Raw genomic sequence first — 27,073 nt, 5'->3', positions numbered from 1 at the left:
TATGCATGAATAGTCCAGCACTGACCTACAGACTTGCTCTTTCTGTGGGTTCAGAAAGAATTAAGTCTGAGTGGCATATGGTTTTGTCTCTGGGTCCTATTTTTCTTGTCTTCAGAACAACAGATGCATCAAGGGCTAAACCCAGTGCTTCCAAAGTCTCTTTTTCCTAATATGTCATCAGAATGCTTTGTAAGCAGAATGCTTTGCATCCCTCTTGTTTGCTTTTGTTTTCAAGCTTTGCTACTCCTGCCCTGGTCAGTGGACTACTTGCTCCAAATGTCAAATATTACTGGCCGGGCGCGGTGGCTCACGCTTGTAATCCCAGCACTTTGGGAGGCTGAGGCGGGTGGATCACGAGGTCAGGAGATCGAGACCACGGTGAAACCCTGTCTCTACTAAAAATACAAAAAATTAGCCGGGCGTGGTGGCGGGCGCCTGTAGTCCCAGCTACTCAGAGAGGCTGAGGCAGGAGAATGGCGTGAACCCGGGAGGCGGAGCTTGCAGTGAGCCGAGATTGCGACACTGCACTCCAGCCTGGGCGACAGAGCGAGACTCCGTCTCAAAAAAAAAAAAAAAAACAAAAACAAAAAAAAATTACTAATAATTGTTCCTGACCATTTGAACATTAGCTTCTTTCTCATGTTGATATTTTTCCTCCTGGAGTTCTAATCCCTCTCCTCTCCTTTTTTATGTTCACATGTAACCATAAACTCAAATAGGAAAGGTTCATAAGATCATCTTACCCGTCTCCCATCTGTACCCACAAATGTTATCAAGAGTCCAATGCTCAGATTTTCTTCCTTACCTATAAAACCTACATGTTTGTGCTCTGTCTCTTTTAGTGGAATTCGTATCTACCAAATTGTCTAACAGAAGCCAAGGGGTCATTTCCCTATTATCTTCAATATGGCCCCATGTTTTACAATTCTGTCTGGAATTTTCTTTTTCTAGTTCATTAACTCTTTTCTGTTTCCACGGTATAGATGCGGGTCCTTATCCCCTGCCTGAGCAATTGTAAAAGCCTAACCTTGCGGTCTTCAGGAGGTTTCCACTGCCCACATTGCTACTAGATTATCTTTTTTTTTTTTTTTTTTTCTTTTTTGAGACAGAGCCTTGCTCTGTCGCCCAGGCTGGAGTGCAATGGCATGATCTTGGCTCTTTGCAACCTCCACCCGCTGGGTTCAAGCAATTCTTCCGCCTCAGCCTCCCTAGTAGCTAGGATTTACAGGCACCTGCCATCATGTCCGGCTAATTTTTGTATTTTTATAGGGATGGGGTCCCACCATGTTGTCCAGGCTGGTCTTGAACTCCTGACCTCAGGTGATCCACCCGCCTCGGCCTCCCAAAGTGCTGGGATTACAGGAGTGAGACACCATGCCTGGCCAAGATCATATTTTAAAATTACTGACATGAGTTCATTTTCTGCTAAAAGTATCTCCATTTTGGGATGGCGAACATTCCTTTTCCTCATAGTGAGCCAAATAGGAACTTGTCAAGAAAGGACACGTGGAACCCTGTTAATCATACACGTAAGGGTATGGTGTCAGATACAACTTCCTCTCTGTAAAACAGGCTACAAAGCACTCTTAGGTTGAGCTCCCTTTCCAAGCACAGCGATGATTTGTAAGTGTGGTCTTTTTAGTTAATAAGAAAAAAACTGTAGCCAGTCAGGTGCTGGTCTGAAAGGCAGAAATAATTCTATGAAATTGTAGCAACTGCTGTTAGTAATCTTGGCTGCATTGTCAGCAAGATCCCATTGGCAGTGCATATGTTTTTTCTTCTCTCAGCCCATCCTCTGGATGGGAATTCTGAGCCTAGGGTGTAGGTGCTTGACAGGAATTGTTAGAAAAACCCAACACTGTAGCAACACAGTAAGAGTGCTGCTGTTCTCAGCTGCATCTAGAGCCTTTGACTTGATTTCCAAGCCTTGGCTTTGACCTTCCTGATTTCCAGGACCAGCTTCTGATGTTGGACCTGCTTATTTGGTTCAATCCATGTTTAAAAGTCTGAAAACACCAAGACAACGTTAAACAAAAGTTTTGGGTTTTTTTTCCCGAAGATATGAAAAAGCTAATTTTTTAAACCTCTGCTCCCTTCCCCTTTCTTTAATAACAGAGGACCAGACTATATTTGTGACATTTAAAAGCAGTTTTTAATTATGGTTATGATAGTTGAAGAAGCAGAATTCCAAAGAATTCTGCAGTGGGAAAATGCAACCTGGAGCTCCTCTAAGAATAAGCACTAAAATTAAACTAAGTATATGTCTCCTATGATAAGGAACAGAGACTTGTGGATATTAATTGAGACAGTTCTGCTCATGGCTCTGAGGTCATCACTGGGCTCATGTGAAACTCAGCTTGCTTTTGTTCTCAAGGTCCAGACGTTACTACTAAGTTAGAAGCAGAAATAATTCTGAACAACTAAATAAAGCTGGGGTGCTTTGATTCAATGTGCTTATTTCATAGCTTTTGAAGACCCTGATAGTGCCGTTGATGACCGAGATAGTGACTATCGCAGTGAGACCAGCAACAGCATCCCACCTCCTTACCATACAACTTCCCAGCCCAACGCTTCTGTGCACCAGTTCCCTGTGCCGGTGCGATTGCCACAGCAGCTGCTACTTCAAGGCAGTTCCCGGGACTCTTGTAATGACTCTATGCAAAGTTATGACCTTGATTATCCAGAGCGGCGGGCCATCAGGTGGGTATTGGGCACAAAGTACTTTCTCTTCCTAATATCCAGGTCTCATGATGCAATTGGCAACAAGAATTTGGATGCTTTAACCTGAAGAGGTAGCCAAAGTGTAGCAGTATCACGGGCCAAACTACAGTCATTTTGCGTAGATTATTAGTCTTTTTTTTCTTCCACATGTTTATACATTGCCATAAGGAATTTTATGTTTATATATTGCCATAAGGAATACTTCTCTTCATGATCAGTGATTCTCAACTGATCAGGGCAGTCCCACTTGGGGTGTATCTGCCCCACTTCCTGACTCAGTGAGTTTGGTATACCCTTCGCCAAGATTAAAAACAGAAAAAATCACAGATTGGATAGTCCTTCTTGCCTAAATATTTCCCTGGGAACTTTAGAAGAAAACCAATATGATTTCTTATAGCAGATTAAGTATTTTTACTGGAACTTTGTTTTAATTTTATTTTATTTCTTAAATATATAAAACAATTATGTGGTTTAGAAAACGTTAAGGTACAATACAGCCTAAAGAGTTTCCCACCCACACGTACCTTCCTCCACCCCATCTTCTCCCTGTTTCGTAATTCCCTTCCTACTGTTTTTTCTTATGTATCCTTCCATAGACTATTGTCATATATTTATGAGTATAAAAGCAAATACATACATATGTGCTCTCCCCTGCCCCAAGATTAAAAAAAATTTCAGACTTAAAGAAAATTTGGAGACATAATTCAATGAACACCCATATTCATGTTGCCTAGATTTACCAGTTGTGTTAACATTTTACCACATTTACTTTATCTCATTCTCCCTAATATGTATTCATATACACACATTTTCTCTGAACCACTTAAAAATAAGTTGCTTCATCAGAAAGTATTTCAGCATGTTACTCCTAAGAAAAAGAACTTTATCTTATTTTAACCTCAATATCATGATCACACTCAAGAAGTTTAATGATGCAATGTTATTATCTAATGTTTAGACCATATTTAAATTTCTCCAGTTATCTCCATAATGTTCTGTATGTATATTTGTTCCTTTCTGGTCCAGGATCCAATCCAGAACCGTGGTGCATTGCATTTGGTTTTCATGTTTCCTTAGCCTCCTTTAATTTAGCAAAAATTTCATTGTCTTTTTTTTTGGTCTTTTAAGAAGCTTTTTTTTTTTTTTTGAGACAGAGTCTCACTCTGTCTCCCAGGCTGGAGTGCAGTGGGGTGATCTCAGCTCACTGCAACCTCAGCATCACCGGTTCAAGTGATTCTCGTGCCTCAGCCTCCCGAGTAGCTGAGACTACCGGTGCACGCCATCATGCCCGGCTAATTTTTGTAGTTTTGGTAGAGACGGGGTTTCACCCTGTTGGTCAAGCTGGTCTCCATCTCCTGGCCTCAAACGATACGCCTTCCTCTGCTTCCCAAATGGAATTACAGGTGTGAGCTGCCATGCCTGGCCTAAGACACATTTTTTTTTTGAAGAGTGCAGGCCAGTTGTTTTGAGAATGCCCCTTAGTTTGGTTTTTGTCTGATTGTTTCTTTATGTTTAGAATCAGGTTAAACATTTTTGGCAAAAATGCTGGATGTTTTCTTCACGTGCATTCAGGAAGCACATACTTTGTCTTATTATTGGTGATGTTTAGTTTGATCTCATGGTTAAAAAATTTGGTATATGCCGTATTTCTCCAGTGTAAAGTTTCCTCCTCTCCTTTGTAATTAATAATGTCTGGAGTGATACCTGAGACTGTATCAATACTCTGTTTCCCCAGTAGTCTTTTACTCAATGATCTTAGCCTCCATTGATCCTTGCCTGAATCAATTATTTTATTGATTGGAGGTTAGTTTTCAAGAAATCATTCCAATTTAGCTTATCCTTTTAGTTTCTAAAATTCACTAGACTGGCTAGGTGCAGTGGCTGATGCCTATAATCCCAGCACATTGGGAGGCCAAGGCGGGAGGATCACTTGAGTCCAAGAGCTTGAGACCAGCCTGAGAAATATAGTGAAACCTCATCTCTACAAAAAATAAGCAAAATTAGCTGGACGTGGTGGCACATGCCTGTAGTCCTAGCTACTTGGGAGGCTGAGTTGGGAGAGATTGCTTGAGTCTGGGAGGTCGAAGCTCTAGTATGCCAAGATTGCACCACTGCCCTCCAGTCTGGATGACAGAGCAAGACTCTGTCTCAGTCAATCAATAAAAAATTCACCAGACCGTAGGATGATCTCCTTTTCTTGCCCACCTCACCAAACTGCTACATGGTGAGTTTAGAGACAGGGTCTTGTGTTGTTGCTCAGGCTGGTCTTGAATTCCTGGGCTCAAGTGATCCTCCTGCCTCAGCCTCCCAAAGTGCTTGGATTACAGGTGTGAGCCACTGCACCTGGCCTTCTGGAAGATTTTTAGTGACTAAGTGTCTGCTCTGATCTTGCTTCTGTTTCCTAAATGAATGCTTTTGGATGTTATATCTATAAAGAACACACTGAACTAATAAGCTCCTAGCCTGTAGGTTCTTTCCCCATCCCTACCTTGGTACACAGAAGAAGGCAGTCTTTAACCTAAGTGAAAGAAAGGTCAGGCTGTCTTCAGTATTCATTGTTTTAAGTTGGACATGTAGCTTCTGCTACTATAATCAGTATAGGGAAAGATTTTCTTTTCACTGTGATCCTCAATGCATATAGCCTTTAGATTTCACAAACAACAAATTATAATGCCTTAGGCTGGGCGCGGTGTCTCACGCCTGTAATTCGAGTAGTTTGGGAGGCTGAGGCGGGTGGATCACCTGAGGTCAGGAGTTCGAGACTAGCCTGGCCAACATGGTGAAAACCCACCTCTACTAAAAATACAAAAATTAGCTGGGCCTGGTCGTGGGCGCCTGTAGTCTCAGCTACTTGGGAGGCTGAGGCAGGAGAATTGCTTGAACCCAGGAGGTGGAGGTTGCAGTGAGCTGAGATCATGCCATTGCACTCCAGCCTGGGCAACAAGAGCGAAACTGCGTCTCAAAAAAAAATTATAATGCCTTAAATAATTTGTTCTTTTTTGTAGTATAGCACAGTTTGACTTCTGCTGATAGTAAAAAATTGTTTTATATGTATTTTTTTCTTATTAAAAGAAATATGTTTGACTATATTCTTGGCTACACATCCTCAAATATAACTTTCAGAAAGTTAACAGCTTGGCTTCTTTTTAGACTAAAAATTTATCAGCAAATTTCGTTTTCTTGAAATCCCTTGATGTATTTTGCTGGTATACTTTAATATTGCAAATACATTCTAGATATTGGTACAACATGTTTAATTTTTTCATTTGTTTCTTAGAAAAATAAAAGAATTCTAAAAAGCTCACCAATGAAAAATGATTGCAAATTGAAGTATTTAAAAATTGATATTATAGCTGTTCTTTTTCTGATATGGAATAAACTTTTTGACTACATTGATATAATATTTAAGAACATGTGGATTTCCTTTTCATATTTTTTTAGTCTGAATGCTTTTTATCACATTGGCAATTTTATTGTTCTAGTCTTCTCATTGAACATGTATTAAGTCTTATAACTTCTTTCTTCCTTTTCCCTGTCTCTTCCTTTTTCTTTGCTTTATTGTTCCTCCAATTTTATCCCTTCACATCAGACAAGGGTCACAGGCTAAAGATGAAAAAATTAGGATTATTTCAGCCTTCTCTGATGTTGACTATGAAGAGCAAGAAGATATACATAAGGAGATAGAGGGGAAAATATCACAAGAGTTTCTAGAAAATAATAACATAAACTTGAAGGAAGCAGAGGTAAAAGAAATTAGAACCCTTTCAAAAGCTGATGAATACTACAGCCAACAAAAACGACCAAAGTATAAGAACAGGAAAAAGATACCACTTCAGAGCCAACAAACAGAATTCTCTACTGAGTTTAAGGTTGAAACATCTGTTTTCTCCAGATATCCTCAGAAATATGATACACTAGATAGAAGAAGAAAAAAGAAACCCTTATACAATCATTTTGAAGACGGTGAAAGAAGGCAATATGATGAGAGATCTGAAACTAAGACTAACTACAAAAGTACATGTTCTAATACTGAAAATTGTATCCTTTGCCATACTGAAAATAAACAAAATATGGGGTACCCAGTTTTGTACCCCTACAAAAATGGATTTGTGGTTAAGAGTGGCATGCAGTGCATTAAGTTGGAAAGTCATGATTATGATCTGTCCAGTTGTTTAAGGCACTATGAAAAGTCATCTGGCTCAAACCAGCATGTCACTAATTTTACCTCATTAGATATTCTTGAAGATTCTACTAGTAGTACTTCTGATGAACTTCTGGATTCCCCCATTTCTGATAAGCAGGAAAATTTACAGTCACCAACATGGCATTCATCCAATGTCCACCATATTGGAGATTTTCCTGAAGAATATTATGTAGCAAATTCAGCATTGCCATTACAAAGGATGAATTGTGATGCAAAAACACTTGGAGATCTGTCTGGGTGCTCTATAGAAGAGATAACCCCTTCCTCTATTGAGGAGCCCAAGGAGGACCATATTGATACAATGGATGAGCTTCAGTGTTTGGTAGAAACGGTGTCAGAATATTTAGCAGAGAAGGAAGAGGAGATTAATAGATTTGGTTCACTTTCAAAAACTAAAAAATCACATAAACCAAATAGTACTGTTGATGCAGAACAGAGAATGCCTGGGGATCAAATACCACCTTTAACTATTGTCAAGAATGACAAGGACATGGCCATCTCTTTCCCTGAGTTGACTGGAGTAAAATGTTCTGTTGGTTCTTTGTTTAGTTCACTCACAGAAAAAGTGGGTTCAGGCACAAAGCATCTAACAAACTCTGTAGAAAAGTTGGTTTCCTTAGTCCCAGAAAAAACAGAAACTCTTAATCAAATAGAGGCAATTAATTCGGAATCTAAACCCAGAGCCATGGCAGTATTGGAGAAGGATCTTTCCATGCAATCTCCATTATCCTGTCAAAGAGATGATAATGTGAATATAGGCAGACATGGAAAAACCTCTGAAAATGAGCACATGGGTAATAAAACTGGGAGTTTATACTTTCAGAATACAACAGAAAGTATTGCAAAGGACTTGGCTCCACAGAATCAGAGTTCAGTTATAAAGTCGGTTTTCAGCAGGTTAAATCCATTGAAGATCTTTTCAGAAAAGGAGGAAACAAAAAAAGATGATGACCAGAGTAAGCCACCAAGAAAAGAAAGCTTTGTTGAGTGTGGTTTGGAGTTAAATAAAAGGGAAAGCACTCTTGACAATCACAGTAGTAGCATCATTGCTTTAAATAGGAGTGATGAAGAAACTGTGGGCTGGTTCCAGATGCCCACAAGTGAGAATTTATTGTCCTCCCAAGTAACCAGTGAACCTTCAAACTTAGTTAGTTCTGCAAGTAAAAATGATGATATTGAGAGTCTATTGGAAAGAAAACCCTGTATAGATCTGTCTCTGTTACCAGATCAACAAAAAATATGTGCCAAAGATACTCCAGGACATCCTTGTATAGCTGGCAGTAGAACTGCAAATAAAGAGGTATCTTCAAAGCCATTAGAGGAGGACAAAGTTACTGGTAATGATGATTTCCTTGAGCCACTCAGAAAATCATTTAGCCAGTTTTTGCTCACTTCCCCTGAGACTTGTTCAAAGGAAAGTTTGTCAGAATCTGTGAAAATTCACCAGATGGAGGAAGATGGATTAGAAAGGGGCTCTAAGAAAGATGGTCGTTCCTTTTCCTTTAGTGGAAAACTAAATCTTCCATTTTTTAGAGGTCTTGGTCATTCTGAAAAGCAACAGGAGTTAAAAGAGAAAGGAAGCATTTTTCCTTTGTTTAAATTTTCTTTCACTGACAGCAAGGTTACTGTTAATGACCAGAGTTTACATGGCTCAGCAGTAACCACTGATAAGGAGAGCAAAAAAAATTGCCATGAAGATACCAAACATAGTTCAATAAAATCTAGTTCTGTTCCAAATATTCATAGTGATCTAGGAAAATTTGACAGTAGAGAGGAATTTAAAAAGAATGACCAAATAAATTGTCCTGAAGATGCCAAACTTAATTCAATAAAATCTAGTTCAGTTCCAAATATTCATGATGATCTAGAGAAGTTTGACAGTACAAAAAAATTTAATAAGAATGACCAAGTAAATTATCCTGAAGATGCCAAACTTAGTTCAATAAAATCTAGTTCCACTCCAAATATTCATGATAATCTAGGGAAATTTGACAGTACAGAGGAATTTAATCAGAATGACCAAATAAATAGTCCTGAAGATGCCAAATTTAATATAATAAAGTCTGATTCAGTTACAAATATTAATAATGATCTGGAGAAATTTGGGTGTATAGAGGAATTAAATCCAAGTGACCACACAGCAGGAGAGAATTTCAAAAGAGATGGCTTAGCCATCCCTGGGGTTGTGCCCAAAGAACATATAACTTCAGATCCTTTAGGAGAAGGTAAGAATCTTATACAAGCAGCATCTTCAGTAGCATCAGGCTCTTCATTAGAGTGTATTTCTACCACTTCCAAATCCACTTTGGTTAATGAAATTAATGAAGATAAGGTTATAGATAAGACTTCCAAGAAAAAAACCCAAGGAAGCTTCCTTTCTGGCCTGTTTAGTAGGTTTTCTTCTGCTGAAAATTTGTCTAGTCAAGAATTAAATTTGAAAAATGATGACTCCTGTCACAAGAATAATACCCCAGGTTTAATCTCTGGAATATTTAACCTGCTATCAAATAGCAGTATGACTGATCATAAACCAGAGGAAGCAAAGTTCGTGTCTTTAGGCAACATGAAGAGTTTGAATGGAGATAAGCATTTATCCTTGGATGAGGTCCCTGCTACATCATGCGTGACTTCTGAGAATCTGAGGAAGAATGTTGAAAAACATGAAACTTCTAGCTTCATAGAAGCCTCCTTATTACCTAACGAAAACATACCATTATCTGATGCTGGGGATGATAATCATCATTGTTCCCCTACAGAGAAAAACCAGCAAAGTGAAAAGCATCACCCCTCCTCCGAGAACATTGTACTTCACTGTGCTCCAAGTGCTCAGCCAGGTTTTTTGGAGAAATCTATGGCTAAGAGGCAAACGCCAAACCATATTCTTGAGGCAACACTACATGAAAATTCAAACAAGTTAAATTCACCTGTACTAAATACTAACATTCTCAATAAATCAAACAACTATCAGGCTTTTGAAGAGATGAACAATCCTTTCTGTTTTGAATGGGACTCTGACGTAAAAGATTTGTCTAAAAATTCCAGAAAACTTCAGCCACTTTATTATATGTTAAATCAAAATAGATTTCCATCAGCTGATGCTTTCTTGTGGCTTGACTCAGAAAACTCAGTGATAAATTTTTGCCAAAAAGATCAAAATGCAAATATCTTGGAGTGGAGAACAAATCCAAACAGTGTCATTTGGTGTGACTTACCATATGAATCATTCAATCAGTTAGCATTTAATGAAGATTACTTATTAAGAGGTGATGTGTGGGCAGCTAACTCGTTATATGGAAACTCTGGTCCTCTTCCAATTAATGAGGCTAATAATTCCCTAGAAGAATTACCCATTGACTTAAGTTCTTCATCAGATCATGAAAAGAATACATGCCCCATAGTTGATCAAGAATCATTAAGAATGGATGAAAACTTTATTTTTTCAAGTTTTGATTATGAGTACCAGGAATGGTTGTCATGTCTTGAACATGGAGTGTGGTGGCCATCAGAGGATGGGGATTATGGATATTATATGTTTCATGATGGTCAATATATCTATTCTCTTCTCACTGATTCTACTGGGCAGTATGCATATTTATTTATACCTGACTCTTATCAAGAGTATTTGGATTGTGATTTACAGACAAATGGTCTATCAAGTATTATGTTGGATGACAGCATTATTTCTGCCTGTAGTTTTAAAGTACTTGATAAGGAAGATGAAATATTGTGGTATGTTGAAGAGGAACCAATTGATGACCCTCTTGATTTATCTTTAGCTTTGCCAAGAAGTGAGGAACCATTGTATCTAAATTTAGAAACCTTTTCACAAGTACTTAAAGAGCCAAGTTATGACCAAAGCGATCAGCCACTAGATTTTTCAGGCTATAATCGTCAAAAGTTTAAAGGAGATTTTAGATCTTTCAAAGAAAAGCCATGTGGTTCTGAAGACCCTGAATGTACATTAGATCTCAGAAATCAGCCCCGAACTATTAGTAATCATGTCTTAAGCAGAGATCAAATTATAGAAAGAGATAAAAACCAGCCTCTAGCTAAAGATTCATCAGTTCACCTTTCCAGTTTCCATTGGCTTCAGTCTTCTGTTGAAGAAGTTACCACTTTGTTTCATCCTGAAAATATGACTAAAGTCTCACAACAAGCAGAAGAGACAACATTAGTGAACAAAGTAACTTCAGTATTTTCTGTTTTGGGTGCCTCAGTTGGAAGTACTTTGAAGTTTGATAAGAGTGAATCCTTAGAGTCTTTGGCCATGCAGAAAGTGAATCAGCAGTCAGATTTAGCAGAGCTCACAAATGATGGCTTTCAGTCATTAATCTTGAGTAAGCAATTAGAGAGTAACTCCCCAAATGTGGAAAAAAGTCTTCTTAAGGATTCAGAAAGACAGATAGTATCCAATGTTTGGCATCCAGAATTGACCAAAAATGTAAGGCAAGAATTCTCTTCAAATAAAAACATCCATGTGAAAAAGCAAAGTTTGTTAAAATCTGGTTTCCAGGTAAGCCAAACAACTCCTCAGGCTAAATCAGGTGTAAAAGATGACGAAATCATTACAATGGACTCTATTTCAGTTTCTCCTGCACCTCAGCCTAGTGGGGATGAGCATGAGAATTGTGAGCTTCCCCAGGACCAGTCATCCAAAGAGTCTGATAAAACCTTATTTAAAAGTGCATTGAAACTCTTCAGTCGAGAAGAATCGTCAGTTAGTGTGACAGCAAATGAAAAACAGTCATCTGGATTTTTGAATCTTTTTAAGACTCAGGTGAATAAAGAAGGATCACCGAACTTAGAAAACACTGGTGATACAAATGTCAAGATATCACCTCAAGAAAAGAAAGAATCTTCTGGTGTTTCAAATTTTTGGGGTACCCTTGGGGATTTCTTTAAAGCCAATGTATCTCCTATACAGACAACTGAAAATATGTCTGTTTCTTCAATGACTAATAAGGATGAGGTCAGGTCAAGTCCTACTCCTATGGAGCTAGCTAGCCAGGGTGCTGGGAACTTTCCTGCTGCACCAATTTCCCCTAAAGGGAAGGCTAGAGTTAGAAGACTGAACAAACAGACTAATATCGATGACAGTAGGTTAAAGGAACCATCAACTAGAGGGATCCAGGGTAATGATTTGACTGAAAAAGAGGTACCATTCAGAGACCATCTAATCCAGCAGTCACCTAATTCATCTTTCTCAACAAGTAGTCTCAAAGAGTCTTCCAGGGAGTCTTCAGCAGAAACTAATGGTATGACTACAGTGACAGAAGTTTCAAAAAGTAATGAAATATCCTTTGATACCATGAGCAAAAGAAATTCAAATGAACAAGATCATTTTTCTGACAAAGACTGGAGTTTCTCCGTGGCTACAACATCTTCATCTCAACCAGAGTTATCAACCAAAAAGAGTATATTTTCTTTTCTGACTGGATCTGAAAAATCTGAGAACAGAGCCTCTGCTACTCTACCAAGAGCCAAATCTCAAGCAGAAGGGCTATTCACACTTCCTTCCTTTTTTTCCACTGCTAGCTCAAGCATTAAGAAGGATGCCTCTCATAGTAGCTCTACTTTTAGTTTCTTCAGCTTGTCCTTTTTGGATCAAAAAAAGGAGACCTCTTGGGAAAAACAAAGCATTTCAACTGTTGTTCCAGTGACCTCCCAGCCCTGTAAGAAGACAAATGTTTTTGTAGACAGTGGTAGCACAATGACCAGAGAAAGTTCCAGTGGTCATAGAGATAGCATAGCCCAAGAAGTAGTTCATGAACAGCAAATGGCACCTTGTATTTCCATTAACAACACCATCGAGTTTACCTCCCTTGCAGATGAGCTCAGTGTAGAGAAGGACTTTCAGGAAAAACTAAGTTCCAATATTGTACCAGGGACATCAGTGGATTTCCAGATGAATGAGTTGCAAAAAGACATTATTCCTCCTTCAACAGAGTTTCAGGCACAGGCTGAAACATTCCTCATTGGCCCAGAGAACCTTGGGATAGCTCCCCATGAAGAGGCTTTCAACCACAAAGCCTTCCCCAGTGACTCACTGTCCAACTCTTTTTCACATGCTGAACAGTTAATTGAAAAATTCAATGATTTAGACACTTGTACTAACTGCCACCAAAATGAGAAATTTACTACTGACCCAGTGAACTTGCCATTAGAAAAGGCCCCTGATGAGGTCCTACCACAGATCCTAGAGCCAGCCTCTTCCTCTCCAGAGCCAGGGTATGCAGGGAACCTTCAAAACCAAGATGCAGATAAAGAGGAAGACAAATTTGCATTAGGCTCTTCAGTAGACATGCTTTCAGGGTTTGTGACCAAAGTGAAATCTTTCTCTGGGAGCTTAATTGAACCTCCCAAAACACTCTCTGGACTTTTCTCCTCTCCTAAATCTCCAAAGAAAAACTCCTTTTTCTCTCTTGCTTCTGATGTATCATCTCAGCCCCTCAAAGGTGAATTATTTGGAATTTTCAAAAGTCCCAAGCCAGAGCCATACAAACAAGAATCATCTCTCCCAGCTACTTCATGGCTTCAAAATGGTGGTTCCAGAGATGCTGTAGGATCAGTACCTCCAGAAAGGAGAGAAGCTGCCTTTACAGCACCCAGTTCAGAATCTACTCTCAGTGACTGTAGAATGACTGTGGTTAGTGCAAAGCCAGAATCAGAGATCTTGACAGATGATGCTAAACTAACAGCCAAAATGGAAGACAATAATACTCCTGAAAATATTCTGGAACCTCAACGTTCTGAAACAATTAATACATCTTCTTTCTCAGGTGATGATACTGGGCAAGGAGTATTGTCTCTGAGTGATGAAGGAGACATGGGGATATTGCAAGCTACAGACACAGAGGCATCGTTAGAAGCAGAGAACTTTGCGCTGCCAACACAGTTGCATCCAGATCCTACCTGCATTGCCGAAGAGCTTCCACCTCCAATTCAGCCACCTCTTCCTCTTGAGTCAGAGCCAGCTATTCAAACTGCCTCCACAAACCAAGACTTACTGGAGCTGCATCCAGCCAGTTCACTAGAAACTGATACTACGCTGTTCAGTGATGCAAGTGTGAGCCAGAGCACCACACTGGAAACTGAAGGGCACTTTTCTCATCCTCTGCTGGAGGACCCTGCGCTTCCTGCCAAAGAAAGTTGTGAGATAATTCATGCCCAGAAAGATCCACCTGTAGTCCGCCAGGAAACAGAACAGTCAAGACCACGTTTTGAGATCCCAAATGTGACCACTTGGCCAAAGCTTCGTTTGCCATCCTCTGCTACTAACCATGGGAAACCACTGAGCTCTTTCTTTTCCTCACCTCTCCCCTCTGGCAATAGAGCAGCAGAGACTGGTTTAATGTCCAGTTTTAAGAAGTTGTCAACTCTATTTGAGGGAAGTAGTGAGGGGAAAGGGAGTGTACTAGCAAGTGATTCAAAACTAGGATTTGGAAAGGTGGATCTTTCATTTCCATGGCCAAAAGAGAACAAAGGGGGCCCTGAACCAATGCCTACAGAATCCTCCCCTCCAGTTTTAGTTACTAGTGGTGATCAGGACCTTAACTCCAGTGAGGCTAACAAAGCTTTGGAGTCTTCTCAAATATCTGGGGCCAGTGCTCAGCCAGCTAATGTCTACACTCAGCCCTCTGGGACCTCTGAGCAGCTGGCGGCCAGGCCAGAGGTCTGTGCTCAGGGGCTTTCAGGGCCTGGAGAAGGGGGAAACCAGCAGGAAATCTCAGCATCTGGAGAACCCTGGGATACCAAAGGCAACCTCTCTAGCCCCGCTTGTCCTTCAGGGAAACATGAGGAAGAACCCTCCACTGTCTCTGAGATATTTCACCAGCCAGAAAAACAAGAAGAGGAGGCAGTGCCTGCCAGTACTGACTCTGATTTGAATGTACAGCAGCCAGTCACTCTGAATGACATCAAGGAGCTCATTACCAACAAAAGGCCTGTTCTTAACTCAAGCATCATAAATGGCTTTAAGGAATTGACCATTTATGATGCAAGTGACTTAGTGGTAGATTAATCATAGCTTGCTTTTTATCCTTCCTGTGTCTTTCCTAGTACCCGAGCTTCATGTTAATTAGGGGTTAAATAACAAGAACTCAATGTGTGGGTACTTTCCTCCTCCTCTTCTCTCTCTGCCAAATGTAATTCATTTATTGGAACAAGGAGCTTCCTGCTTAAAGCAAAGGCTGGGCACCCGATATTTACTCATTCTGGTTTGCTCTGCCTTGTATAAGGTGAAATGGAGAAAGGAGGGCAGGAAGAGGTAGTAAGTAGTTGGTGGTATATATTAACTACAACTACATATAGGCTAGGATGCTTCCTTGGGCCTTAGGCACTTATATCTTGTAGGAGATGGGGATAGACCTATTTTGCTTTGTTTTTTCAAGTCTTCTAAGATGCTTTCTCCAGTGGCAATGAGTGTATTAAGTAAAATACAAAGTGCAAAGGATGCCTTGGGATAGTCTGTATTCCCATATCCTATTCCATACAGATTTGCATAGTTTCTTCCAGGGTATCATCTCTGCCTTTTACTACCCTCAAGGCTGATGTCTGATAAATGCTTTGAGTAAAATCTTCACAGGAACTCAGAGCTGTCCTTTGCTGTAGTTCTTCAGTCTCGAGCAGTGTACAGGATCCATCTGCAGAGGGTACTATTATTTCCTCTAAGAAGCAGTACCATACAGTACAGATTAAGAATGCTACCTTGACCTCTGGCCCAAACTTGTTCAAAGGGGTTGGTCAGGGTCAGTGTGTGTGTGTGTGTGTGTGTGTGTGTGTGTGTGTGTGTGTGTGTGTTTGTGTGTGTATACTTATGTACAAGTATATGTGTTTGTGTGTTGAACTACTCAGAACAGTGACCTGGTACCTATTCTGCTGGCATGGGCTAGAGGATCAGAAATCAGCCTGAAAATACCAGGTAATTAGGAGGAACTTTAGAGAAAATCCCATTGGAAAATAACAGTGATTTCTCTTCTTTGACCAAGGGTGAACACAAGCCCTTTAGTTAAAGGCTTGACTCTGTGGTAAGACAATTCTTCAAAAGACCTGAAGCCCTTAGATGATAGGGCCATAAGACTCAAGGAAGTAACTTCTAGATACTGCTCTTCTTTCCACCACTCTGCCCTTCTTGCCACTGTCACATTCTCTGCTACAACTGCTTTCTCTCATAACTTTCTAGATATGGGAATACAGGTGATTGAGAATAGATTGGCTTGCTGGTCTTCAGATACAGAGATGCATGAATACGGCTCTGACCCAGCTCCTGGAGTTGGACTTTGTCCACTCTTTCCAAAACTGAGCCTTGCCCTGAAAGAAGCTCTGTTATAGATGTTCATCTTTGGGACACTTCCTATGCTGCCAGGGATATCATTGTAGCATTTATGTTGATGAGACCATTCGTTTGTGTAATCTCTTGATCCTGGCCTCTATCTTCCAATGGGTTCTATTAACTCATCTTGCAGATGAGGAAACTGAGATGATAATTGAAGGAACATATCTGCCCTCCTTTGCCCATCCTAAGGTACAGGCATACACGTTTACAATTGTAGAGGAAGAAATGATGACCTCAATGTAATAAGTAATAGAAAAAGAGTGGAATTCATTCATTCCATTTTACTGTGTGGAAATTAAAGAAAGATTAATCACAGCCACTGGACAAGCTTCTTTAGAAGACTGAATAAAGAATTTTAGGAATAAGTAACAGGCCATTTTAATAATTTTTAATCCTACTCACAAATCGCCTATTAAGATAAAATATCCTTCAAAGTCAAGTGCAGAGCTGAGGTTAAGTGTTGTTGGAGAACCCAGCATGTCGTGTTGTTTTCCTGTTGTGTTTTTGCTGAATAGAGACTAATTCTTCTAGATTATGAAGTTTGGTCCTCTCTTCCCAAGAACCTCCTATTTGATTCTTGCTACTGATATAGTCATTATTTCCTGGATGTCTCCATGCTTTTGTCCTGGTCCTTGATTGCATTTATTTGCTTATCTGTCTTTCTCTCATTCTCATAGCCCCACCAGCAGCAGTAGGTATGGCTCCTCCTGTAATGTGAGTCAAGGAAGCTCTCAGCTAAGTGAACTAGACCAGTATCATGAACAAGTTGACGACCATCAGGAGAGGGACTCGATTCATTCTTGCCACAGCTCTCACAGCCTGTCCAGAGATGGCCAAGCAGGTTTTGGAGAACAAGAGAAACCCTTGGAGGTGACAGGTCAAGCAGAGAAGGAGGCAGCATGTGAACCCAAGGAGACGAAAGAAGATGCCACAACCCACCCTCCCCCAGATCTGGTGCTGCAAAAAGACCACTTCCTAGGTCCCCAGGAGAGGTAGGCAACAGCTGCCTTGAGGAGCTCACATGGCTTCCTCAGTACCTGCCCTGTGGTATTGCTGAAAATAAGTGATTGTCATTTGTTTCCCTGCAGCTGGGTATGGTGGTAGTTAACACCTCCAGGCTCAACTCTGTATTGCTTCCTTTGATTTATGGTGTACTTTCCAAGATATTTTGGAGATCTCTGAAGAATATTTGGGTTTCTGTCTGTTTGTTTTTGAGATAGGGTCTCACTCTGTTGCCCAGACTGGCACGATCTTGGCTCACTGCAGCCTCGACAGCCTGCTCTCAAGCAATTCTCCCACCTCAGCTTCCTGAGTAGCTGGGACTACTAGGTGTGCACCACCACACCTGGCTAATTGTATTTTTTGTAGAGACAAGGCTTCACCATGTTGCCCAGGCTGGTCTTGAACTCCTGAGCTCAAGCAATCCACCTGCCTCAGACTCCCAAAGTGCTGGGATTACAGGGGTGTGCCACTGCACCCGGCCAGCACTTGGGTTCTTTGTAGTTAGTGAGCTGCAGTGTACCAGGACTTCTTGAGTCTGCAGTTCATAGCTTACTAGTTGACCTTGTATATGGCAGCCTCTGAGTCAGGAACTGACTCGAGCCAGGTTATTTCATCCACTGGGGCTGTTGTGGGTACTTTGGCTGACTTCTTAACCTATTAAGAATGCTACTTTGACCTCTGGCCCAAACTTGTTCAAAGGTGTCGGTCAGGGTCAGTGTGTGTGCATGTACTTATGTACAGGTATATGTGTATGTGTGTTGAAGTACTCAGAACAGTGACCTGATACCTATTCTGCTGGTATGGGCTAGAGGATCAGAAATCAGCCTGAAAATACCAGGCAATTAGGAGGAACTTAGGGAAAATCCCATTGGAAAATAACTGATTTCTGTTGTAACTTTTTTGGTGAACATTTTGTTTTGTTTTTCCCTGGCTGAGAAACCTAGGATACAGTTAAGAAAGAATTGATCTAGAAGTCAGATTTAACCCACCCCTCAGCCTCCTCAGGGCCTAGCAATGTGTCTACCAATTTGTATCCATAGGAAGAAAAATTTAAAATGTATCCTCTTTAACATCTCATAATGAAGCTGAGTATAGAGTCTGAATGTTATTACTGAGCTAAATTGGTTAGAATAGCTGATAGGTTGGAGCAGAGCTAGAGTTCTCATTCTCAGCACTCGTGACATTTTGGGCCAGATGATTCTTTGTTGTGTATGTTATAGGATGTTTAATAGCATCACTGGCCTCTACACACTAGATGCCAGTAGCAATCCTTGCAACCCTCAGTTGTAACAACTAAAACTGTCTCCTGACAGATTTCCCCTGGTGGAGACAGTTGCCCACTGGGGTAGAGTGATAAGGGATGGGTGTGACTTAGAGTTTCAGATTTCAAGATCTAATAATAAAGCCTCTCACTGAAACACCAGAGCACTGAATGAGGATTACATGGTAAAAATTAGGGAGTGACTGGTGCTTCTGCTTTACCACTGGATTAATAGATGAGTCGCAAACCTTTCTGAAGATATTAACTTACTTTCTCTCTTCTTCCCTTTTTTGGTTTTTAGTCATCTCTGGTAGCTCATCTAATAGATGGGACATCCAGGAGGTGAGCTGTGGACCAGGCTTCTTATTGGGTTGATGACTCACTGAAAAACTGACTCTGGCTCTCCATAGACCTTAGACTTGGCAGTCACTGTTATCAGGGCAGAGTTCCTGGTGGAGAAGCAGAAGTGCCCAGCACGAGTCCTTGTCCTTCTCTACTGGTTGTGTCCTCTCAGGTCCTAGCTGTGAGAGTGAAACCCAGTTCTACCTTGGCCAGAAGTGCCCACAAATGTTTTAGAACAGTTGACACATTTAGTTGGTATCAGAAACGACCATGTATTTTAACATGTCTAGATGGTGGACACTTGTCTGCTGAATTGGCTGTAGACCTCAAAGAGAGAAAGGAGAAACATTGTTGCCAAGAATTAACCACTATTCTAATTAATAATGTGGATAATGAGTTGTTCTAATGCAAGGTAGTGTTTCTGTCTCAAAGGTATTTTGTTATGTGTATTGTTTATTTTACTGAGGTTGTTCTAGAAGCAGCTCAAGGAACAAGATCATGGCAGTAAAAGGGCTATGTTTTTTTTTTTTTCTTTCTTTCTTTCTTGGCACTTTTCATGTAAAAAGGAATGGGTAAGCCTTCTGAAATACTTAGTAGAGCCTGAAGGGTTTGCAGGAACAAAATTCTGCCCTAAGGATGCTATGCAAAACCCCCAAGGGAACTGATCGTTTTAAGAAGTGCAGTGAGAGGAGTTGAAAGGCTTATTCCACCCCTCTCTGCATGGTTTCTATACAACGTATTGACTCAGGGCTCTTGCCATTGCCTCTAGAGTCCTGATCCCAGACCGTTCCAGGGAGCTACCACACTGGTAAATGACAAAAACAAGTAGGAAAAGAGGGAACAGATGAAAAGCTAAAAGGAATTGTCATTTTGGAGATGAATTATTTTCACATTGAGTATTCAGTACTATGCTGCTCATTGGGTAAATGAAAAAAGAAGGAAAAGAAGGAACAGATGAGGCGCAGTGGCTCACGCCTGTAATCCCAGCACTTTGGGAGGCCGAGGTGAGCAGATTGCTTGTGCTCAGGAGTTCAAGACAAACCTGGGCAACATGGTGAAACGCCGTTTCTACAAAAAGTACAGAAATTAGCTGGGTGTGGTGGCATGCACCTGTAGTTCCAGCTGTTTGGAAGGCTGAGGTGGGAGGATTGCCTGAGCCCAGGAGATTAAGGCTGCAGTGAGCCGTGATCATGCCACAGCACTTCAGCCGGGGCAACAGGGTAAGACCCTGCCTCAAAATAAATAAATAAATAAATAAATAAAAGAGGGAACAGATGAGAAGCTAAAAGGAGTTATCGTTTTAGAGAGGAATTGTTTTCACATTGGATATTCAAGTACTATGCTGTTTTAGTAGCCTGAATCACTAAATAAGTGTAGGCATGAGTACAAACCATTTTATTTTAGACATTTGGCAGTCTTGCCTTGAGCAGTGTCACCTTGTGGCCTTGGCTATTTTTAAGAAATGTACTTTTTCTCTGTTACAAGTTTTCCTGAGGAGAATGCATCTTCACCATTTACCCAAGCCAGAGCACATTGGATCCGAGCAGTTACCAAGGTTCGACTCCAGCTGCAGGAGGTAGGAAATCTGTTCTAGTACTGGTTGGGACAATTTTTCCTTTGAAATTGGGAGACATATGGTGCTGGAGAAGCAATCAGTGATTAGTCATCTTCTTACAGTGTGCTTCTGGGAATGCATGACAATTAAGCCAGAGCTTTAAGGGATGGGAAGTGGCCAGTGGCTTTCTTCTGTGCTGATTAATGGAAATCAAATAGACCTAGTGGGCTGAGAGCCTGACCGTAAAGTTAGATGCTTATTTTCAAGTACTGTTCATTGTCTCTTTGAAGCCATTTGAGTTTAGGATGAGTTTAGGGCAAGAAACGATTTCAAGCCCCTTAGGATAGTTGTCTCCCTTACCTAGCCAGTTCATACTGGCTGATCTGTAGGGGCCAAAACAGGGTACAAAAATATCTATGCAATTTGCCAGTTTAAGTCCCAAAGTATCAGCACACTAAGATCTGAAACAACGTAAAAAAATTGTAAAAACAAAGATAAATATTTTTCATTTTCAGCGTTACAAGTTTGAAGTGTCTTTATCTGTGTGTTAGGAGGTAGGCAGTCTTTAGGCAGAAGGTACTTTTTTTTCTGTATAAATTTAGGAGGTACCAGTGCAGTTTTGATAATGGATATGTTGCATAGTGGTGAAGTCTGGGCTTTGGGTGTAGCCATCATCCGAATAGTGTACATTATACCCATTAAGTTATTTCTCTTTCCTTACCCACTTCCACTCTTCTAAGTCTCCAGTGTCTATTATTCCACACTCTAAATCCATGTGTACACATTATTTAGCTCCCACTTATAAGTGAGACCATGCAGTATCCCATGCTGTGTGTGTGTGTGTGTATATATATACACACACACACACCACATTTTTAAAAGCCAAACGACTGTTGATGGACACTTAGGTTGATTCCATATCTTTTTCCCTTTTTTTTTTTTTTTGAGTTGGGGTCTTGCTCTTTTGCCCAGCTGGAGTGCAGTGGTGTGATCACTGCAGCTTTGAACTCCTAGGCTCAACCAATCCTCCTACCTGTGCCTCTTTAGTAGCTGGGTCTACAGGCATGCACCACCATGCCTGGCTAATTACAAAAAAAAAAATTGTTTTTTTTTTGTAGATGCAGGGTCTTGCTGTATTGCCCAGGCTGGTCTTGAACTCCTGGCCTCAAGCGATCCTCCCACTTTGGCTTTCCAAAGTGCTGAGAGTACAGGTGTGAGCTACTATACTCAGCCCATAATATTTTTGCTACTGTGAATAGTGCTGCAATAAACATATGGGTGCAGGTATCTTTTTGATATACTGATTTATTGAAGTTACATGTTTAATGACAATTGGCTGTCAGTAGTATAATATCTGGCAGATATTAAAAGCACAATCATGCTCACATATGTGCACATATATTTTAAAAATTAATTTATTTTGAAGCAATTTCCAACTTAAGGAAAAGTTGCAAAAACAGTAAAGAACTACTATGTCTCCTCACCCCGATGTTCCAACTATTCACATTTCACATTTACTTCATTGCCTTCCCTCCATTATGATCAATCTTTTTCTGAATCATTTGAGAGAAAATTGGAGACATGATATTCTGTCATTCCTAAATCTTCCTTTGTATTTCCCTATAAACAAGGCTATTGTCCTGTATAACCATGATACAACCATTCAAATCTGCCAAACAACAATAACAACACTATTATCAAGACCCTATCCATATTTTGCCAACCATCCCGACAATGTCCCTTTTTCCTTTCTAATCCAGAATCCAATCCAGGATGACACATTGCATTTAGTTGTGATATCTCTTTAGCTTCCTTCAGTGTTTCCCATCCTTAGCAGTTTTAAATTATATAGGCTTTTCATTTTGTAGCATGTTCTTCATTTTGGGTCCATTCAATGTTTCCTCATGTTTGGACTGAGGCCATCCTTCCACGGCAGGAATTACACACAAAAAATGATGCTGTGCTCTTTTCAGAGCATTGCATCAGAAAGTACCTGATGTCAATGTGTCCTATCATTTATAATGTTAGCCTTGATCAGTTGGTTAAGTTTGTATTGGCCAGGTTTCTCCACTGTCAAGGTACCATTTTTCCCTTTGTGATTGTTAAGTGCCTTGTGGTGCAGTACTCTCAAGATATGCTGGTATCTTGTTCCTTATCAAATCTCTACCTACCAGCTAAGTAACCGTCTCCTATCTGAATCTACCACCACTAATGATGGTTGCCAATTGGTAACTTTCTGTTTCTATTATTCTTTCTATATTAATTAATTAGTTGGCACTCTATTTTTAGGAAGAGATTTCTCTTTTCTCTCATTTATTTATGTTAATATTGCATTATGACTCTTACATTTCTAATTTATTACATGAGTTATAATCCATTACTGTCATTTATTTTGGTGCTCAAATTGTTCTGGCTTCATATGAGCACTCTTAATTTGACCCTTCAGGGAGAAGATAATGTTTTAGTACTTATTGAAAAGATAGCTGCTTGGAAAAGGTATTTTGAATACAGATATTTGAAAATGCTACTATTTGTATATATATATATGTGTGTGTGTGTGTGTGTGTGTGTGTTCTTTTATCAGAAACAATGTTACTGATAAAAACTCATAACTGCATGCTCTAAAATCTTGGAAAGAGACTATTAACATATTAAAAATATTTCTAATGAAAATTTCCAATGAGTTTTGAACTTGTTAAAAATATGAAAATATTTCTCACGATTTTGCAAGAACAGCTGACATCAGAGAAGAGGAAAAATTACTAGCCAAAGTTTAACAAAATCTCTGAATAATTAGTATGTTGGAAGCAATTGCTCTTCTTTCATTAAATTTGATAAATCATTATCTTTTTCAGCTGTGACAGCTATGAAAACCATGTATTGAAGTAATTGAGTGTACAATCAGACCTTAAAGTCATTCTATAACAAAATATTAAAATAAGATTTAGGAAATAGGCACATTATATCACATTGTTTTAAAAAAAGTATCACTGTGAATATTTTTAGTTACAGCAAAAAAATTTTTTGTTAATAAACATTAAAAAATTTTTAAGTTTGTTATGCTTTTCACATTTTAATTTTTATAATGTATATTAGTGCAGTTATACATCTATATAATTTTTAAATGAATAAATATACATATGTTGAGAGGTTCATCTAAAAAATTTTCCATGGATAGGGCTGCCTAATTGCAAACACTGGGAGTCCGTTGATATAGACTGACGTGAGGCAAACAAATGTTTGTTTATTTATTTATTGAGACAGGGTCTCACTCTGTGGCTTAGGCTAGAGTGCAGTGGCATGATCATAGCTCACTGCAGCCTCAACCTCCTTGGCTCAAGCGATCCTCCCACCTCAGCCTCCGTTGTAGCTAGGACTACAGGTACATACTACCACACCCAGCTAATTTTTTTTTAATGCTTTGTAGAGATGGAATTTCACTGTGTTGCTCAGGCTGGTTTTGAACTTCTGAGCTCAAGCGATCCTCCTATCTCAGCCTCCTAAATTGCTGGGATTATAGGTGTGAGCCACTGCATCTGGCTAAACAAGCTTTTTTTTTTTTTTTTTTTTTTTTTTTTCTTTTTAAGATGGAGCCTCACTCTGCTGCCCAGGCTGGAATGCAGTGGTGTGATCTTGGCTCACTGTAATATCCACCTCCCAGGTTCAAGCAGTTCTCATGTCTCAGCTGCCCTAGTAGCTGGGACTACATGCCTGGCTAATTTTTTTTTTTTTTTTTAATTTTTAGTAGAGATGGGGTTTTACCATGTTGGCCAGGCTGGTCTCAAACTCCTGATCTCAAGTGATCCACCTGGCTCAGCCTCCCAAAATGCTGGGATTACAGGCATGAGCCACCACGCCTGGCCTAAACAAGCATTTAAAATGAACGTTTATGGAATGAATGTCATAATACTTACTGATTTTTTATTTCTAAGTTTTTTAAAAGTAAGGGTCTTGTAATTCTTCCTATAAAGCAAAGTAATTAGCCTTATTCAGATAAAAGGAAAGCTCTGAATTAGAAAAATAGGAATATATTGGAGAAGACACAGTTTAAGTTATGGCCTTTTCTTTTTCAGAAGTATGATAATTCAGAGTCTCTCAAAAAGACTAGCTGAAAACAGTTGCCAAAGCTTGGAATCATACAGACAGAGGCATGGTTTACCTAAGAGTAACTAAGAACTTAATGGAATAAGAGAACAATAGTAAAGATATTCTTAACACAGGTGAACTGGCAACTGATTAGAAATGTCCAAGAGGAGAACAAGAAGCCAGAGTTTAAAGAGGGTTCTGATAACAGTTTAAGATTGAAGTAGAAATGTACCATTTATACTTAAGATGAGATTTAGTAACATATTGGTTGAAGTTTTGGGAGAGAAAGAAGTTAAGCACAACACCAATGATTTTTTTGCCCCACTGCCACCCCAATCACTCCTTCACCCTCCACTCAAGATAATCTTTTTTGTTAGTTTCCTATTTATCATTCTAGAATATCTGTCTGCAAGTACAAGCAAATGTGAATATACTAATGCTTCTTTACCCCTTTTTATACGAAAGATGGTATATTATACATACCGAGAATGTCTTGATTTTGCATTTGGAGATCCTTCCATATCAGCTCTAAGAAAATTTTTCATTCTTTTTTATAGCTGCGTAATATTCCATTGAATGAACTATTTGTTCTGCAAGTGTTTAGTCCTTTGTTGATGTTCATTTGGTTGTTTCCAGTCATTTGCTGTTAACCATGTTACAAATGAGTAACCTTGTACATATGTCATTTTGCATGTGTGCAAGTATACCAAGGGGATATGCATTTATAATTTTGATAAATATTGCCAAATTGCCCTCCATTTGTCTGTGGCTTAAAATAACAAGGGCTTGTTTCTTGCACTTACTCCACATCAAGGAGTTTTGCTTTAAAGTTGTCTTCTCTCTGCAATCCAGGCTGATGGAGCAACCAACACCTGGAACACGGCCAGTCACAATGGTAAAAGGAAGGGAGAGATAACAAGTGAAAGAAAATATAGCAAGTTGTACTTTGGCTCTGAAAACTTCTACCCAGAAGTTATTAATACATATGTCGCTTTTGCTCATATTTTCCTAGCTAAAGGAAATCATGAAACCAAACTTAACTTTCTAAAAATAACTTCAACTTCTATTAATATTTTAGATACAGAGGGCTGGGTGTGGTGGCTTATGCCTGTAATCCCAGCAGGAGTTTGAGACCAGCCTGGCTAACATGGTGAAACCCCCGTCCTTACCAAAAATACAAAAATTAGCCGGGTGTGGTGGTGCATACCTGTAATCCCAGCTACTTGGGAGGCTGAGGCAGGAGAATTGCCTGAACCTGGGAAGCGGAGGTTGCAGTGGGCCAAGCTCATGCCACTACACTCCAACCTAGGTGACAGAGTGAGACCCTATCTCAAAAAAAAAAAAAAAAAAAAAAAATTAGATACAGGGGATACCTGTGCAGGTTTGTTACATAGGTATTTTGCATGATACTGAGATTTGGGGTATAGATCCTGTCACCCATGTAGTGAACATAGTACTCAGGTAGTTTTTCAATCCCTGCCACCTTCCTCCTTCCTCCCTCTAGTAATCCACAGTGTCTGTTGTTCCCATCTTTATGAGTACCCAATGTTTAGATGCCACTCATTTTTTAAAACTTTTTATTATTTTATTTTTTTGAGATGGGGTCTCACTCTGTCACCCAGGCTGGAGTGCACTGGCACGATCACAGCTCACTGCAACCTTAACTCCTGGGCTCAAGCAACCCTTCACCTCAGCCTCCCAAGTAGCTGGGAACACAGGCATGTGCCACTATGCCCAGCAAATTAAAAAATTCTTGTGTAGAGATAGGGTCTCACTATGTTGCCTAGGCTGGTCTTGAACTCCTGGCCGCAAGCAATCCTCTTGTCTCAGACTCCCAAAGTGCTGGGATTACAGGCATGATTATAGGGCTGGCTCCTAGCTCCCATTTACAAATGAGAATATGCAATATATGGTTTTCTGTTCCTGCATTAATTTGCTTAAAATTATGGCCTCCAACTGCATCCATGTTGTTGCAAAGGACATTTCACTGTTTTTTATGGCTGCATAGTATTCCATGATGCATATGTACCACATTTTCTTTATCCAGTCCACTGTTGCTGGGTACCTAGGTTGATTTGATGTCTCTGCTGTTGTTAATAATGCTGTGATGAATATATGAGTGTATGTATCTTTTTGGTAGAATGATTTGTTTTCTTTTCATTATATACCTAGTAATGGGATTGCTGGGTTGAATGCTAGCTCTGTTTTAATTAAAGTGGAGCAGTATGACATACTTTTAAAGAGATAGAGAAGGATATTTGTCAGTGGCTTTAATGCCTACCCCCAAAAGTATATGCTTCCCATAGAGAGTGTACCAATTTATACCCCCACTAGTAATGTCTTAAGAGTGGTTTTCTCTTTCCTAACCCATCAATAATGTATCGAACTTTTGGATTTTCGCTTATCTGCTAGCCTCTTTTTGCTATCCTGTTTAGGTGAAATGCTTCTAACATATAGAATTATTTATATTTCAAAAATTCTCAGAGACTTTATATTTGCTGTTTCCCATGCTTAGAATGCTCTGTCTCTTAATTCACTTAGCTAACTTTTCATTCACATCTTTTAAAA

At 39.7% G+C, this 27,073-nt stretch overlaps 1 protein-coding gene across 4 annotated transcripts in view; it reads left to right on the top strand.

The window, feature by feature from the left end:
- UNC13B (unc-13 homolog B) overlaps window positions 1-27,073 on the top strand; it is a 236,655-nt gene that overhangs the window by 125,630 nt on the left and 83,952 nt on the right. For 3 of the 4 annotated variants that reach the window (XM_030817515.1, XM_030817516.1, XM_030817514.1), the window contains exons 8-10: window positions 2,466-2,700; window positions 16,937-17,251; window positions 20,350-20,440. In XM_030817515.1, the coding sequence (XP_030673375.1) occupies window positions 2,466-2,700; window positions 16,937-17,251; window positions 20,350-20,440 (641 nt within the window). Of the gene's footprint in view, window positions 1-2,465; window positions 2,701-6,613; window positions 14,867-16,936; window positions 17,252-20,349; window positions 20,441-27,073 lie in introns of all 4 variants that reach the window. The other variant, XM_030817512.1, reaches the window with a different exon arrangement.

Source organism: Nomascus leucogenys, chromosome 8, assembly GCF_006542625.1.
Source record: "Nomascus leucogenys isolate Asia chromosome 8, Asia_NLE_v1, whole genome shotgun sequence".
In the NCBI taxonomy this organism is placed as follows: domain Eukaryota; kingdom Metazoa; phylum Chordata; class Mammalia; order Primates; family Hylobatidae; genus Nomascus; species Nomascus leucogenys.
Note: the sequence above shows the minus strand (reverse complement) of the source record. Positions and strands in the feature narration are given on the sequence as shown.